This window comes from Herpailurus yagouaroundi, unplaced genomic scaffold, assembly GCF_014898765.1.
Source record: "Herpailurus yagouaroundi ecotype Mexico unplaced genomic scaffold, PumYag 159, whole genome shotgun sequence".
Classification (NCBI taxonomy): Eukaryota; Metazoa; Chordata; class Mammalia; order Carnivora; family Felidae; genus Herpailurus; species Herpailurus yagouaroundi.
This window is the reverse complement of record NW_024412400.1, coordinates 2,081,610-2,097,577: the sequence shown is the minus strand read 5'-3', so window position 1 is coordinate 2,097,577 and position 15,968 is coordinate 2,081,610. Positions and strand designations below refer to the sequence as shown.

At 47.3% G+C, this 15,968-nt stretch overlaps 1 protein-coding gene across 1 annotated transcript in view; it reads right to left on the bottom strand.

Annotated features, from left to right (window-relative positions):
• Positions 1-2,998: 2,998 nt before the first annotated feature.
• The window catches only part of SUSD5 (sushi domain containing 5), a 44,044-nt gene continuing 31,074 nt past the window's right edge, over positions 2,999-15,968 (bottom strand). Inside the window, exon 5 of the mRNA XM_040480080.1 lies at positions 2,999-6,485. Coding sequence (XP_040336014.1) covers positions 5,194-6,485 — 1,292 coding nt within the window. The 3' untranslated portion in view covers positions 2,999-5,193. The remainder of the gene's footprint in view (positions 6,486-15,968) is intronic.

The following is a 15,968-nucleotide window of genomic DNA, read 5'->3' as shown; positions in this document are numbered from 1 at the left end:
CACTCGAGACCGTGAGCGGCTCTCTCTGGCCGGACTTGGCCTACAGAGCCTGCGCTCCCGGGGACCGTGGGGCCAAGGAGTCAGGGTGATTGGCGGCACTCGGGTCCCCAGCAGCCCCGAGTCCGGTCCTCCGCGGGTCCTCCACCTCGCCTCACCGCCCCCCACCCCAACCGGACAGACCTCCTTCCCGTGGAAGCCGGTGGAGAGGACAGTCCTGGGGCAGGACTCCAGAGAGGGATCCAGGCAGTGGACGCCCCGCCCCAGGAGGCCTGGGCCGGCGGAGAGGGCACACCTGGTGGCCGTTGAACTCCCCAGCGAGCCTGGCCGCAGCTGTCCCTCCCAGCCGGGCGAGAGCAGCCAAGGACAGCGGCGCAGGACAGGCCGGGGCCCGGCGGTAGGATCCCCCTCACCTCTGCGCGCCCTGCACAGCTTCCATCTGGTCCTGCCCCTCTGAGCAGGGGCGAGCTCTTGGTGGAGGATGGTGTTGCGCACAGGGTTGAGTGGTGGCGGTGGGAGGGGTCCGCGTTCGCTCCCTGAACTTGGCCCCTCTTTATAGGGGGGACCGAAAAGCCCCCGTGCTCCCCCATCCTCGCAAGCCCCCTGAGGAAGAAGCACCGGGAGCAGTCTGGTCCACACCGCACGTTGCTCCACCGACCGATCGGATGGATGGATGGATCGCAGGCGGTGGGGCTGAGCAACTCACGTTTTCATTTCAAAGGAAACCAAACCAACCTTAAAGCAAACAGACAAAAAACCAGGAGGAGGTGGGCTGATTCCTCCACACCTACCGTGAAACCCAGTAGGCACGCTCTACTCAGCGACCTCAACCCAGCACCTCCCTGACAGCGTTTCTTCGAAGAGCCTAGAAGACTCCTGGATTGAGACTTGAGGGGTTCGGCGTGAGTTGGGCCTGTCTTTTGAAAGAACAAACACATCTGGAAGTTTGTGGGAGTTTCCAGACCCGGCCTTGCTTGTCCTCTGACCCACCTGCGCGGGGCCCAGCGGTTGTTCTGGGGAGTCTCCTCTGGCCGTTCCACCCCAGGGAGGGGGCCCCCGCCGGGAAGGGTCTAGAGGCCACCCACCCAGGCCCCCGTGAACGTTCAGACTCCACACGAGCAGTGGAGGGCCGAGGGGAGGCTTGTGCGGACTCGGGTTTAAAAGCGCCTAATTGCAGCCTCTCACACACCAACATGCCAAGTTGTTGGTGCCTCTGAGTTTTGAGCCTTTCCAACAGCTGCCACAGGCCTGCTGGGCTCACCCCTGGGATCAGGTACGTTGGCCACGAAGGCCGCCTCAGGAAATGTTGCTTTTCGGAGTTCTCACCAAGGGAGTTTTAAGAGCACAAGCATTTTATTGAGCCCAGCTCCGTGGCAAACAGAAAATGATCTGTTAGGTTGTCAGTGGGAAAGGGTTTTTTTTTATTACGACTGCCGGTGGAGTCAACGGAGGCCGGTTTCTGCCAACATTTATGGAAATAATGTTTTTAAGTTTTAAATGTGAGCTGTAAACCTAAGCTACTTTAGTTTGGGTGTTTTGGGTCTTTTTTTTTTTTTTTAATTCAATACTGAAACTGGGGGGGAAAGGTGGGTTGGTGCCAGAGAAAACATTCTCATTTAATAGTGTTTGCACATGGGACTGCGACGCAGTTTGTAGCGAGGCCCTGAGGAAAACCCACAACTAATCCTTCATCACAGCTGTCTGCACTCTTGATCATCTGCCATCGCCCCGAACAGCGACTTCTTTTTTCTGGTGACTCCAGGCTTGAATGACCTAGTGTGGAGACTTTAGGCTGTATACAAGGGCGGGGGAGAAAGGGAAAGGAGCCTCAAATAAGCCTCAGCCAAAGGTTTTGTGCAGAGGACTTCCTGTGCCCGCAGTCAGGGGCAAGGCGGTTCCCCACCCCATCCCCGTCCTCGTCCTCGTAGCGGCTCCCCGAGAGGGACGACACCGTGAGAGTTCAGCATCGCCTCGACTGTCCCCGAAAAGAGTCAGGACTGGCTGTGGTTTGTGCCACAGTAGGGTGCCTCTCCCCGGGGGCAGGCTCCCCCAGCCCCTCCGGCTGCCCCCCCACGCCTCCCCCCCCCCCCCCCCCAGATATCTGGCTTTGGTGGCTTGTTGAATGAATGAGTTGGCTCGAGACTCTCTTGAGCTGACAGGGTAAGATAATGATGCCCATTTTATAAGACAAGGATAAGAAGGAAGCAAGCAAGCAATTTGGCCAACAAATACAAGTAAGATCAGCTTCAACCTTCCTTTAAGGGGACACGCAGCAGGCCAAACGAGAAATACTGTTTCTCCCCTCCCCTCCCTCGGCCAGGGGGGTGTGTGCCATCTCATCGTACTTACAGGAAATTAGAACTTGGAAAGTCATTGAAAACAAAGATTTTTTTTTTTTAATGTTTGGGTTTTTTTAGAGAGCGAGAGAGCGAGTGCAGGGGAGGGGCAGAGAGAAGGAGACAGTGGATCGAAGCAGGCTGTGCGCTATTAGGTTGATGCAGGGCTCGAACCCACGGACTGTGAGATCATGAACCAAAATCAAGAGTCAGATGCTTAACTGACTGAGCCCCCCAGGCACCCCCCCAAGTTTTTTTTATTAAAAAAATTTATTTAATCTTTTTCCTTAAAAAAAGTTTCTTTTGAGAGGAGAGAGAGCGAGAGAGAGAAAGAGAGAGAATTCTAGGATTCCTCTGGAATCCCAAGCAGGTTCCTCACTGTCTACACAAAGCCCAACATGGGGCTCAATCTCACCAACTGTGAGATCATGACCTGAGCTGAAATCAAGAGTCGGTTCCTGAACTCAGAGGCCCCTAGAGAATCTTTTGTGTTTTTTTTTTTTAAAACATCATGATGTAACTCAGATATAAAATACATTTAGCAACTGTTTGGGGAAAGTATTTATTTTAAAGATCCCAGAAGCTTTGTGTTAATAAACCACCCAACCTCAGTTTTCATGAACATTAAATGTTTACCAGTCCCAAACACGAATCATGACATAAAATTTAGGTACACAATGTTTTAATCATTCCCTTTCTACATGCATTTTTAGATCTTATGACATTAATTTAGATGACAGTAAGTCCCTAAAAACGTAAAAACTCATGCGTTGGGTTTGTTTTCATGTAGTTCACGTCTACAGAATAATACATTTACATGTATTAATGTATCTGTAATAAATTTATTAATACATTCATATTAACATTCCCCATTTCTGGGTTGATATTCAGTCAGTGTTCTTGGGTTATGACATAATGATAGTTGAATAACACGATCCCAATGTTGAGATGGAGGTTATTTTATATAGTTAAAAATAGAAACGTTATCTTGTAATAGATCAGACGAAAATCTAATTTATAAATACATACAGTCTCTGGCTTTTATTCTGTGGTGTTTTGCTTTGGCTACACATGCAGAAAGTATTTCGGTCCTGTTCTAGATTCTACCTGACGTGTAGGTGTTCCATTCGGTACCTTCAGGCCTTCACTTTACCCAGTGATGGTGACTAGGGTCTTTGACTTTGCCACACTGCCTCTATAGATACTTATTTTTCCAAAGCATGCACCCAGGTGCATTTTTCCAAAGCAAACAGGTGGCAGGGTGGAAAACATGGTGTGCGAATTTTCCACACGTGCGTGTGCAAAACACCACCACCAATTCTTCCACTGTAAAGGAGATCAGGATTTCATTGCACGTAAAACCCCTCAATTCGTGTCTTAAAATCAACGTAAGGCCTTCGTCACTTTTTTTTTTTTTTTTTTTTTACCACTGAAAACTATTCCTAAGAAGGTGACTCATATTATAAAAGCATAATGTGTTTCGTCTCTGGGCCAATATATCGGAGACCATTGGCGACGGCGTAGCAGCGGCTTCAAATGCTGCCACAGGTGCGCGTGGCGATGCCCGGCTTCCGCGCAAGGCAAGCCACGGGCGCTACTCATCTTCTGGGCCTCTGGGCCTTCAGCTGGCTCAAGCTCACAATTTATAGTCTAAAGCAATGGTTGTCCAACGTGACTGTGCTTTAGGATCAGCTGGGGGGCTCCTTAACACACAGCGAGCTGAGCCCCGCCCCCAGGGTTTCTGCTTGGGAGCTGATACTGCCTGTCCGAGGACCACGCTCTGAGAGCCTCTGTTGGACACGGTACCTGCCGAACCGTCCCAAGGTGATCTAGATACCATGAGATGGGGTGCTCCGTAGCCAGGAGGAGTCCATCCCGGACTCATGCTGTTTCCATGGAGCTCCCAACTGCCACGACAGAGTACAGAAGACGTCAGCACGGGGAATTTCATATCCTAAGCCCTCGGCCCTCTTAAAAGATTACTTTCCTCCCGCGTCATTCCCTCTTGCTGGAGTTCGGAAAAATGGCGAATTCTAAGAGAGGAAACCAAGAACTGAGCTTTGTTAGTTCAACAAAAAACTCTATGGTATTCTTAGGCACAGACTGGTCAAGAACAACTAGGCCACTGCATCCGAGAGGAAATCGTGCTTACCGGTACAAAGATGACCTTGTTTTCAAAAAAACAATGGTCTGTCCTACAGAATGGAGGTGACAGAAGTGGATGGTGTGTCTCATTACTTTTCAACTCCCCTCACCCCCAACGAAACAGCAGTCCTGAATTCTCTCCAAATCCAACAAGCAGCTAAAAAGAAACCTCAAAGCTTCTAGACTATGCCCCGGTTCCTGGCTCGTTTGCCCCCACAATGTCACAACGTTAAAAGGAAGTAGCCTGTTATTTTTCTATATCCCACCCCCAACAATTAAATATCTATCACCTAAATAACACTGTTCTCAAATGTCAGGTTATCACACTTTTTCTAAAAATTTCACGTTGTGGAGTCATCTTTTTTTTTTTCTCTTAAAAAAGGGAAAGAAGGCAATAGCATGATGGAGTGGGAGATGACTTTTGACCTCACATGGGAATCAGGGCCCGAGCACAGGTCTGGGATTAGCGCAGCACATTCCGGGGCAGTTGGTTAGGGAGATGTTGATGTGTGTGATGATGCCACCAAGGCCTTCTTGTCCTACCAGGTGCCCCCAGAGACACTTCTTGGCCTGTAGAACAAAGACCTGAGCGCAAGAAGGATGGGCCCGGCCCCACCTGTTTCATGGTCTAGTGAACCATCCGTGTTTATCGGCGAGACGTGGCACGGTTCATTTTCCTCCCAAGTGGCTTCGGGGGAGCCCGCACTGAAGGAGGCTAGACCTTCTCCATCTCAATCTGCTGGTGGTAGTGCTGAGCCTGCCTCTGGCCCACGTTCAGCTTGTACACAGAGCTCTTGTGCTGGCACTTGCGGTGGCCCCACACCGCCCCCACGCCCGCCAGGAGCAGCAGCAGACACAGGACGGTGACGATGGTGGCGATGACAGGGCCCCTGCCGAGGCCGGGACACCCATCCCCTACACACGGTTCCACGGTTGGCAGAAGCTCGTCACTTGCACGTGGGCCGGGGCTTTCCTGTCCCAAGAAGTCCTCGGACAGCAGGTAGGGGAAGCTGTCCCGGACCTCAGGAGCGATGGTTTCCCCTGGAGTCTGGGTGGCCGCCATGACAGTCGAGGGACTGGGATCCGGCATCTGCCGGGCAGCAGTTGTTACCGTCTCCGGGGCAGAGCTGGTGAGTTCATAGGGGAGGGTGGCCACGGGAGACTTCTCTGTGGCCAACTTCCGAGGAACAGTTGACTGGTACCTGGGCAAGTCACCATCTCCCTCGCTGGGACTCTCCGTTTCAGACACATTTATCGGTCCGAGAGCCAAAGCTTCCACATCTAGCGTTTGAGACAGAAGAACTGAGCCGCGGGTCACGTCCTCACGTGGTGTGAGCGTGGTACCTCCAGGCTTCTTAACTTCGACAGGAGTGGGCTGGTTGGGCGCAACTAGAACCCTCTCTTCCGGCCCTACAGACCCACCTCCCTTGTCCCCGTCCTCCTCTTCTGCCCCCGTCTTCCTCCAAGCCCCGTCGGTCACAGGGTAGCCATCTAACCAGGACTCATCACTGCTGCTCACCATCGGGTCCCCTGTCTTGCCGTCGGTCCTGCCCACAAACGTCCCTGAGTGCCCATCTGTGCTGCTATAGGCCATCTTGGCGTCAGGTTCGCCCGGAGCCGGTGTGATGCTACCATGCTTCTCTCTGGCCGGAAACTGCTTTTTGGTGTCATCATCCGTCCCCTTTTCCCTCTCAGGCTTGTGGAAGGGCTCCGCGGGAAGCCAGAACAAGTATTTGCGGCTCAGTCGGGATCCTGGCAGGTCTGTGGGGACGCTGCTCCCAACGACGGTCAAGCCTGTAGTTGGCACAAAGGCCGTATCCTGGGCTATGTTGTCTCTCCCCACAGAAACGGAGACCAGACGGTCCTGCCGTGGAGCCTCCTCAGAGGCCTCTCCTGGACCTCCGTCCTCCTCTGCCTCCGTCCGGGAGTCCTCCATGAGCTCTCTGAGTGACACAGATCTGTCATCAGGGAAGTTATCTTCATAGTCAATATGTGCCTCAGCATCATCTGGAAAGGAGAAGGAAAAACTCCATCAGGTCCTGGAGCCGGTGGTGTAGAACCCAAGGACTAGAAAGTATAAGGACAGGGACACATGGAATAACACTGTCCTCTACAGATGCTAAGCCTTCCCAGATGACAAACCCAAAGAATCTACATGCAAACTGTTACAATTAACATACGGGTTATCAAGGACACAGGGTCCATAGTCAGTGGAAAGTATCAATTGTATTTCTATATACCAGCAATGTACAGAAACAAACATTTTAAAAGACACCATTTGCCATAGCATTAAAAAGAATCCAACACCTAGGAATAAGGCTAACAAAAGATGTGCGAGGTTTGTACAAGGAACGGTACAAAATACCACTGAGCAACATTAAAGAAGACCTGAATAAATGGATATACCATGATCATGAAACAGAAGGCTCAAAACTGATAAGCTGTCAACTCTGTCCAAATTGAGCGACATAGATTTGATACAACCCTAATGAAAATCTCAGACTCGGACAAGCTGATGCTGAAATTTCTGGAAATGCAGAGAACCAAGAAGATTCCTTGAAATGTGCAAAGTTTCAAGATTTACTATTAAACTGAAATACTTTGTAAGACTTTGGTATTGGCACAAGGATAGATAATTGGGTTATATTAACTTTAGGGACTTCTGTTTATCAAAAGCTACCATGAAGACAGTTAAAAAGAAAGCCACAGACTTGAAGATATTTGCAACACATATCATCTCCAAAAGATTCACGTCCAGAATTGATAAAGAACGCCTACAAATCAATACTAAGTAGGCAGACAAACCATAGAGAAGTTGGCAAGATACTTGAGTTGGTATAGCACAAAAAAGACATCTATCTAAGTAGTCATTAAGCATGTGTAAAGATGGTCAACCTCATTAGCAACAGAGAAATGCTAATTACAGCCATAAAAATATGCCATTACATAGCACCAGAATGGCTAAAATTAAGCAGACGGACAGTATCTAGTGTTAACTGATGATATCTAGTGTTTGGGCCCCAACAGACATGCACATGAATGCTCATAATAACCAAAACCTGGAAATAATCCAAATGTCCATTCACGGCAGAACTGATGTAAATCACGGCGTATCTGTACGAGGAAAATCTGTACAACAATGAAATGAACAAGCCATTGCTTCTGACAAGGACACAGATGAATCTCACAGCCAGCATGTTGCGCAAAAGAAGCCAGACACAAAAGAATACACTTTGTGTGATTCTACTTGCATGAAGGTCAAAAATAAGCAAAGCTAATCTATGGTGTTAAAAGTCAGGTTGGTAGATAGAAGCAGTAATTACTGAGTCTGGGGACAAGCAGGGCTTTGCGGATACGGGCAACCCACTTCTTGACCTGTGTGATAGCTAGTTTCTTTATTTTCTGAAAATTAATTGTTCTGTTCCCTTAGGATTTGTATGTATGTTATGTTTACATAAAAATGTATCTTTTAAAACGCGGACTTGCTCTTTGTAAGACTTCTTGAGATTATGCTGTGAAATATTCTAAATGAGCTGAGTAAGAATGAACAAAGGGCCCCACAGTTAGGAGAGCAGAATGTAGGGACAGCAGGTCAAGAAGGCCCAAGAAGCCGTGTCCTCAGAAGAGAGCAGCCCATGGGGCTTTCCCCATTCACAATGGTTTTTGAAAGTCAAGTCCTACTGGAAGTCATACTTCATGGCTCCCTACGACATTGGGATATAGTAAGACATAGATGTTTAGTTCCTACCATGAGCTCCTAAAAGCCTTGGGATTTCTAAGCAATAGGAGTGAGAGGAACATTGTTTGTTATGCATAACACACTCCTCTTGGCCATACCTGAATTTATGCTAATGAGGTGACCCCTAGATGGCTTCTGGACGTGGCTGGTTGCCAGAGGAACCAACCAAGTGATTAGAGGGTTGGCACTCTCGGCCCCGGCCTCTGACCTCTGAGGAGGGGGAAGGGGACTAAAAGACGGAGTTAATCACTAACGGCCATGATTGAATCAATGATGCCTAAGTAATGAACCCTCCATAAAACCCCTGAACTACCGGGTTCAAAGAGCTTCTAGGTTGGTGACTGTATCCAATGTGCTGGGAGGGTAGCTCCCCCTGACTTCACGGGGACAGGAGCTCCTGTGCCTGGGATCCTCCCAGACCTTGCCCTGTATACCTCTACATCTGGTTGTTCATCTGTATTCTTTATAATGTCCTCTTATAATAAATCGGTAAATGCAAGTAAAGTGCTTCCCTGAGTTCTGTGAGCCTTTCTAGCAAATTACTGAGCTTGAGGAGACAGTTGTGAGAATCCCCAATTTACAGCCGGCTGGTCAGAAGTGCAAGAGGCCCAGGACTTAGGCTTGGCGTCTCAAGTGGAGGCAACCTTGCGGGACTGAGCCCTTCACTACTGAGTAGCTAACGTCAGCACTGAATTAAATCATATGACACCCAGCTGGTGTCAGAATCCCATGGTCTTGAGACCTGCCGGGTTGAGTTGCAAAGCTTTTGTACGCGCAAATTCTCATCCGTCCTGCCAAATAAACACTAGGTTCTGCACTGAAGTACCATTTTTGCCTTAAAAACAGAACAAAACGAAAAACAGCTACTGTGACAAAACGTTTCTCTAAAATCTACCCAAACCAGCTGGACATTTAAGAAGCCCATGACTTAAATGTTTGACCTTAAGATAATGCAGTTATATCGTGTGAACGTGTGTGCACCGACTGGCTGAGGGAGGGAGATCACGAAAATGGCCACACCGCTCTTTCCTGCCCCGAGTCCTTTTGCAATGTGATTGTGGAGCTCCTCCTTCCAGAAGCGGTGACTCTCTTTCCAGCTCTCGAACTGGGACTGGCCTGTCACTTGCTTTGACCCACAGAAAACAGTGAGGGCCTTGCATGCTCACTCTCTTTCTCTTCCCTTCTCTCTGTCTTTCTCTGAAGCCCAGGGAGGCTACTGAGGGATGAGAGGCCATGTGGGGGAGAGGCGACCGGCACCAGCTGAGGCCATCGTACACCAGTCAACCCCGGGGGCTGGCCAGATCCCCCCGAGTGAGCCCAGCCAAGACCAGAAGAACGAGCCAGCTAAGCCCAGCCCAAACTGTTTACACAGGAAATCACCACCAGGTAAATGAGTGTTGACTAAGCCATTACGTTTTGGGGGGTGGTTCATTATGCAGAAAAAACTGACACACTGGCCATGAGCTGCTCGAGGGCAGGGTCCCAGGCACTGTGTCAGCAGAGCAGAACAGCGCCCCGCCCATTAGAGGTATTCTTATGGGTATTCTTGAACGAGGGGACCCATGGCACTGGGAGAAACAGGAAGGAAAATCCACTCGGATCCCAAGATTCTCCTGATCTTTGCCTCGTAACTGCTCAGAGCGGAGATCTAGTTCCAAGAACACAGTGCTGAAATCCAAGGGGACAGTGGGCTCATTTCCAATTTACGAGGAATGCATTACACATAACCATGGTTTCTTCTATCAGCTCTGAAAGGTGCCATCATTGGAGTACTACTTGAATATACTGACATCCACATGGGAGGGCAACACACACACACACACACACACACACACACACACACACTTTTCACACGCAGGTGAGCAAATCAGCCCACAGCCAGGCCCATGAGAACATCTCTTCTCTTCCCAGCTTTTCCTTGGTGCCCCCGCCCTATAATGTAAAAGGGCACCCTAACAGAACTCCCTCCCCGCTGCCGGTAGACTCACGTTGACACAGGGAGGTAACCCCTCTCCACAAAATTTAGTCCTCGCGCAAAGAAACTTGGCATTTCACACATCCGACAGGTCATTTCTGCCTCAAATCGGCTGTATCCAACTTGTTTTTTATTTAAAAAAAATAGGATGTATTTTATGGCATTGCAGACAGAATTAGCATGTTTGCAAAACAATACCCATATGCCAGTTGTCCCCCAGAGGTGCTGCCGTTGAGGATAAATATGGCTGTGTTCTCAGAACACAGCCCCCTTTCACGATGGGGAAAGGCAGGAAGCAGGTCTCTCCAAGACCATTTTTCCTCCAGAAGCTTTGCCCCACTTGAAATCGCAGACTCTTACCTCACGCACAATCTTAAGTGGAAGGCCTCTCACCACACGTTATTTTACCAAGGAGCATTTCTTTGTTGCCGCACTGCAGCCCCGAGATGCCAACCCACAGAGAGCCCACATGTGGTCCTGTTTCCTTCCGTGGAACTCCTGTCGTTGCTGCTTAAATTCTGACCCTGTGTTTTCTCTCAGCTCATCGACCAGAGCTCACTGACCGTTGGGTGCAAGTTGGCCAACGGGACCCACGTTTGCAGAGCGGTGTCACAGTGGAAGCTGGCCGGGGGCCAGCGTGAGGGCGGGCAGCAGCACAGGGGTCTCTCTCGTGGTCCAGACGGCCATCGCCCTACAACCCAGAGGACGCCCAGACTCATGTGGCCTCGGGCAAACTGAACTCGGCCCAAATAGGCGACAGCTAAAAAGAAGTGTGAGTGAGGGAGACTCAGAACCTTCCAGAACTTCAGAGTATCTGTGGCCTTGACGAGTCCCCGTAACCTCTGCTCTGGCTTCCTCCCTTCTCTTCTCCTCCAACCCCGATTCCGTCGCCCTCAGCTGCAGTCTGGGGTGCTTGTTTGTCCTCGCCCCTTCTGACGGCTCTCCCTCTGTTCAACCTTCTCTTCCTTCTGCCTCATCCCTCACACTCCAGACGGCTAAATATGTCGCCGGGGCATAAGCAAACATTTCCTTATCCTTAGAGTGGACTACATGCCACACTTTACAACATCCAAGTGGTTCAACTGAACCCACATCACGCATTTTCTCTACCCTACACCTTCAACATGAGGACACACACACACACACACACAAACTAGGCTTGCTGAATATGAATTTTTTTTAATGAGGAAAAAACACGAAACACCAGGAAAAAGTTCTTACAAACAACCACCATGCACGGAAAGGGACATTATATTCTGCAGCAAACTTCAAAAACCAGTTACCAGAGAAGAAACGGAAAATTCTGGAGAAGAGTCAAGAAGGGAGCATGATTCCACTCCCAAGCCACCCTCACCCTTCACAACCGTACTGAGGAGCCAACAAATCCCAGACAGATGCAAAGTGGGTGGAAACAGACCAGTAACCTGCAGGGTGGGTGGTTCTGGAATCCAAAACGCCAGCGCCTGCCTTGTGCAGGTGAAGCAGAGCTTCACATGGGACACGTAACCTTTCTGGAAAGAAAGCAGAGCCCAGATACTTTAAAGCAAACAGATAAAGTAAAATTACACCCCCTTCTAGCTACCATTCCCTCTTCAGGTGAAAGGAAGATGCACGTAAAAGGCAAAAAACCTAACTTAGAAGAAAGAATTCACAGGATAGAACGAATCCCTAGCAACAGCCTCACACTACAGAACTTAAGAAGAAAGTGGGCACGGGAGCACCTGGGTGGCTCCGTCAGTCAAGCTCTTGGTTTTGGCTCCGGTCATGATTGGAGCGGTTTTGTGAGTTTGAGCCCCGAGTCAGGCTCTGTGCAGACAGCACGGAGCCTGCTTGGGATTCCTTCTCTCTCCCTCTCTCTCTGCCCCTCCCCTGCTCACACGGTCTCTGTCCCTCTCAAAAATAAATAAATAAGCTTAAAAAAAAAAAAAAGGAAGAAGAAAGTGGGTGCAATTGAACGAAAGTTCCAAGGGGAGGTGATAACAGGATGTTATATGAAAAGAGTGATTTTAAACTTCAGGAATCAAATTGAGGACCAATGTAACACAGAATGAAAAAACAGAAACTTCAAGGAACAGAATACCCTGAGAATTTTACAAAGCTTAGAAAAATAACAGGAAGACAGGTATTCAAGAGTCAATGCAAACCACAGGCAGAAAAAACGCATAGACCATTACGGGCAAGCACACCAATTAAAACTGCTAAAAACTTGGGGCGCCTGGGTGGCTCAGTCGGTTGGGCGGCCATTGGGCGGCCGACTTCGGCTCAGGTCATGATCTCGCGGTCCGTGAGTTCGAGCCCCGCGTCGGGCTCTGTGCTGACAGCTCAGAGCCTGGAGCCTGTTTCAGATTCTGTGTCTCCCTCTCTCTTGTGACCCTCCCCTGTTCATGCTCTGTCTCTCTCTGTCTCAAAAATAAAAAAAAATGTTAAAAAAAATTTAAAAAAACTGCTAAAAACCGAGGCCAAAATAATTTAACAGCAACAAGTGAAAGGAGACACATAACCTTCAAAAAAGCAACCATATGACTGAGAGCGACTTTTCCAAAAAAAAAAAAAAAAAGTGAAAGCCAGAAGACACTGTGATACCTCAAAAAAATTTTATTCATTTATTTATTTTGAGAGAGAAAGCATGTGCAGGGGAGGGGCAGAGAGAGAGGTGGAGAGAGAGAGAATCCAAGCAGGACCTTGCTGCCAGTGCAGAGCCCAATGAGGGGCTCAAACTCATGGACTGTGAGATCACGACCTGAGCGGAAACCAAGAGTCGCACGCTTAACCGACTGAGCCACCCAGGTGCCCCAACACTGCAATACCTTTAAAGTGTCAGAAGAAAGTTAGAACTGCCAACCTGGACTTCTTACTTTGTGAAAATATCCTCGCGGAAAGCCTCTGCACTGAAAGCCCCATGATGTAGGCAGGAAAGAACACTGAAGCAGGTGAATATGAGGTGGGGGACGAATCTAAGTGAATACTGACTGCATAAAACGAGTACACACACACACACACACACACACACACACACACACACACTATTATTATTTGAAACGTGTGGCAACCGCATAGAAATTGGGAGGAGGTAACTGGAGTCAAAATATTTGAAGGTATTTAAATTGTTCAGGAAATGGTATCACCCTTTGATAAGTCAAGGATTTGTGAGTAACCACCAAAAGAAGAGTAAATGTGTTAGAGGAGCGCCTGGCTGGTTCACTCTGTAGAGCATGCAACTCTGATCTCAGGGTTGTGAGTTCAAGCCCCACGCTGGGGGTAGAGATTACTTAAAAAATTAAATTAAAAAAAAAAAGAGAGAATGTGTTAGAATGTAATAGATGGAGTGAATATAATAATTTTTAAAATGCTTAATCCCTCCAAAAGAGCACAGGAAAGCAGAGGATAAAGAACAAAAAAACAGCTAGAACACAGAGAAAACAAATAGAGACAGTAATTTTAAACCCAAATCATTGATGATTAAATGTAAACGGATTAATGCTCCAATTGGTTGTCTGATGCTTATAAGAGACATACTTTAGGGGTGCCTGGGTGGCGCAGTCGGTTAAGCGTCCGACTTCAGCCAGGTCGCGATCTCACGGTCCGTGAGTTCGAGCCCCGCGTCAGGCTCTGGGCTGATGGCTCAGAGCCTGGAGCCTGTTTCCGATTCTGTGTCTCCCTCTCTCTCTGCCCCTCCCCCGTTCATGCTCTGTCTCTCTCTGTCCCAAATATAAATAAACGTTGAAAAAAAATTTTTTTTAAGAGACATACTTTAAATATAACTTTACGGGAAAAAATTTTAAAAATAAATATAACTGTGCAGGAAAGTTGAAAGTAAAAAAAAAAGAATGAAAAAAAAATACACATAGAAAGACTAACCGGCAAAGAAGACTTTAAGCCAAGAAACAATACTAGAGAGAAGGAGGCTCATTTCGTAAAGATAAATGTTTCAATTTACCAGGAAGACATTAATTTTTAAATCTGTGTGTACTTAACGGAAACTCAAAGTATATGAATCTGAAATAAGTGAACAAGGTGAGCTTGGGCGGGTTAGTCGGTTAAGCATCCGACTCTTGATTTTGGCTCAGGGCCAGTTCTCACGGTTCGTAAGTTCCAGCCCTGTGCCAGGCTCCGTACTGACAGTGCAGAGCTCACTTGGGATTCTCTCTCTCTCTCTCTCTCTGCCCCTCTCCTGCTCAAGTACTCTCTCTCTCTCTCAAAATAAATAAATGCACTTAAAAATATGTGAACTAAAAAAAGAAATCCATAATCCATGATCATAGAGAGAGGTTTTAAATATCTCTATCAGTAACAATTAGAGTAATCAGACAAAAAGCTAAGAATACATATTTGAAAAACATGCTTATCTAATAAATTTGGCCTATTTGACATATACAGATCATATCTAAAAACTGTAGGGGCGCCTGGGTGGCTCAGTCGGTTAAGCGTCCGACTTCGGCTCAGGTCATGATCTCGCGGTCCGTGAGTTCGAGCCCCGCGTCGGGCTCTGTGCTGACAGCCCAGAGCCTGGAGCCTGCTTCAGATTCTGTGTCTCCCTCTCGTTCTGACCCTCCCCCATTCATGCTCTGTCTCTCTCTGTCTCAAAAATAAATAAACATTAAAAAAAAAATTAAAAAAAAAATTAAAGATACAATTAAAAAAAAACTGTAGAATACGCATTCTTTTCAGATACACACAGAATACTTTTACAAAATTGATCATAAATGAAATGTCAACTGACTTGAAGGGATTAAGTCATATATATGTTCTCTAGCCATAGTGAAATTAGACAAAAGATTACTAGGAAATTCCCATATGTATGGAAATTAAGCAAAATATTTCCAAATAAATCATGGGTCAAAGGATAAATTACAATAGATATTAGAAAATATTCTAACTGAATAATGAAAAATGACATGTCAAATCTTGTAGGAAGCAGCAAACACTGGGCTAACTGGAGAACTGATAGCTTTAAATACCTATTTTAGAAAAGAAGAAAGGCTGAAAATCACATTGATCTCAGAAGACTAGGAAAGGAAGAGTAAATTAAACACAAAGAAAATAAAGGAAGGAGATTTTTTAAGAAGCAGAAATTAATAAAATAAAAACCAAACATACAATAAAGGGTCAATGTAGTCAAAAGTTAGTTCTTGGAAAAAAAAAAAAACTACTGATTGATAGCTCAAAACATCGAAGTCCCTAGCAAGAGTACTTAAGAAACTCTTAGAAAGAACACAAATTCAAGCATCAGGAATAGGGGCACCTGAGTGGCTCAGTCAGTTGAGCGTCCGATTTTGGCTCAGGTCATGATCTCTCGGTTCACGGGTTCGAGCCCCACGTCAGGCGCTGTGCTGACAGCTCAGAGCCTGGATCCTGCTTCGGATTCTGTGTCTCCCTCTCCCACTCCCGTTCCCTTTCTCTCTCAAAAATAAGTAAACATTAAAAAAAAATTTTTAATATCAGGAATAAAAAAAAGCATCACCAGAGATCTTTCAGATATTAGAAAAGACAGTAACAAGATTATGATAAATTTATGCCCCCCAAAATAAAAAAAATATTATTTAAAAAATTTTAACTTTTTAAAGTTTTTCCTTCCTTCCTTCCTTCCTTCCTCCCTCCCTCCCTCCCTCCCTCCATCTCTCTTTTTTCTATCCTTCTTTCTTTCTCTTTCTTTCTCCCTTTCTTTCTTGTAATCTCTACACCTAACATGGGGCTCGAACTCATGACTCCAAGATCAAGAGTTGCATGTTCCTCCAACTGAGCCAACCAGTCTCTCCCAAAACAAAAAATCCTGATG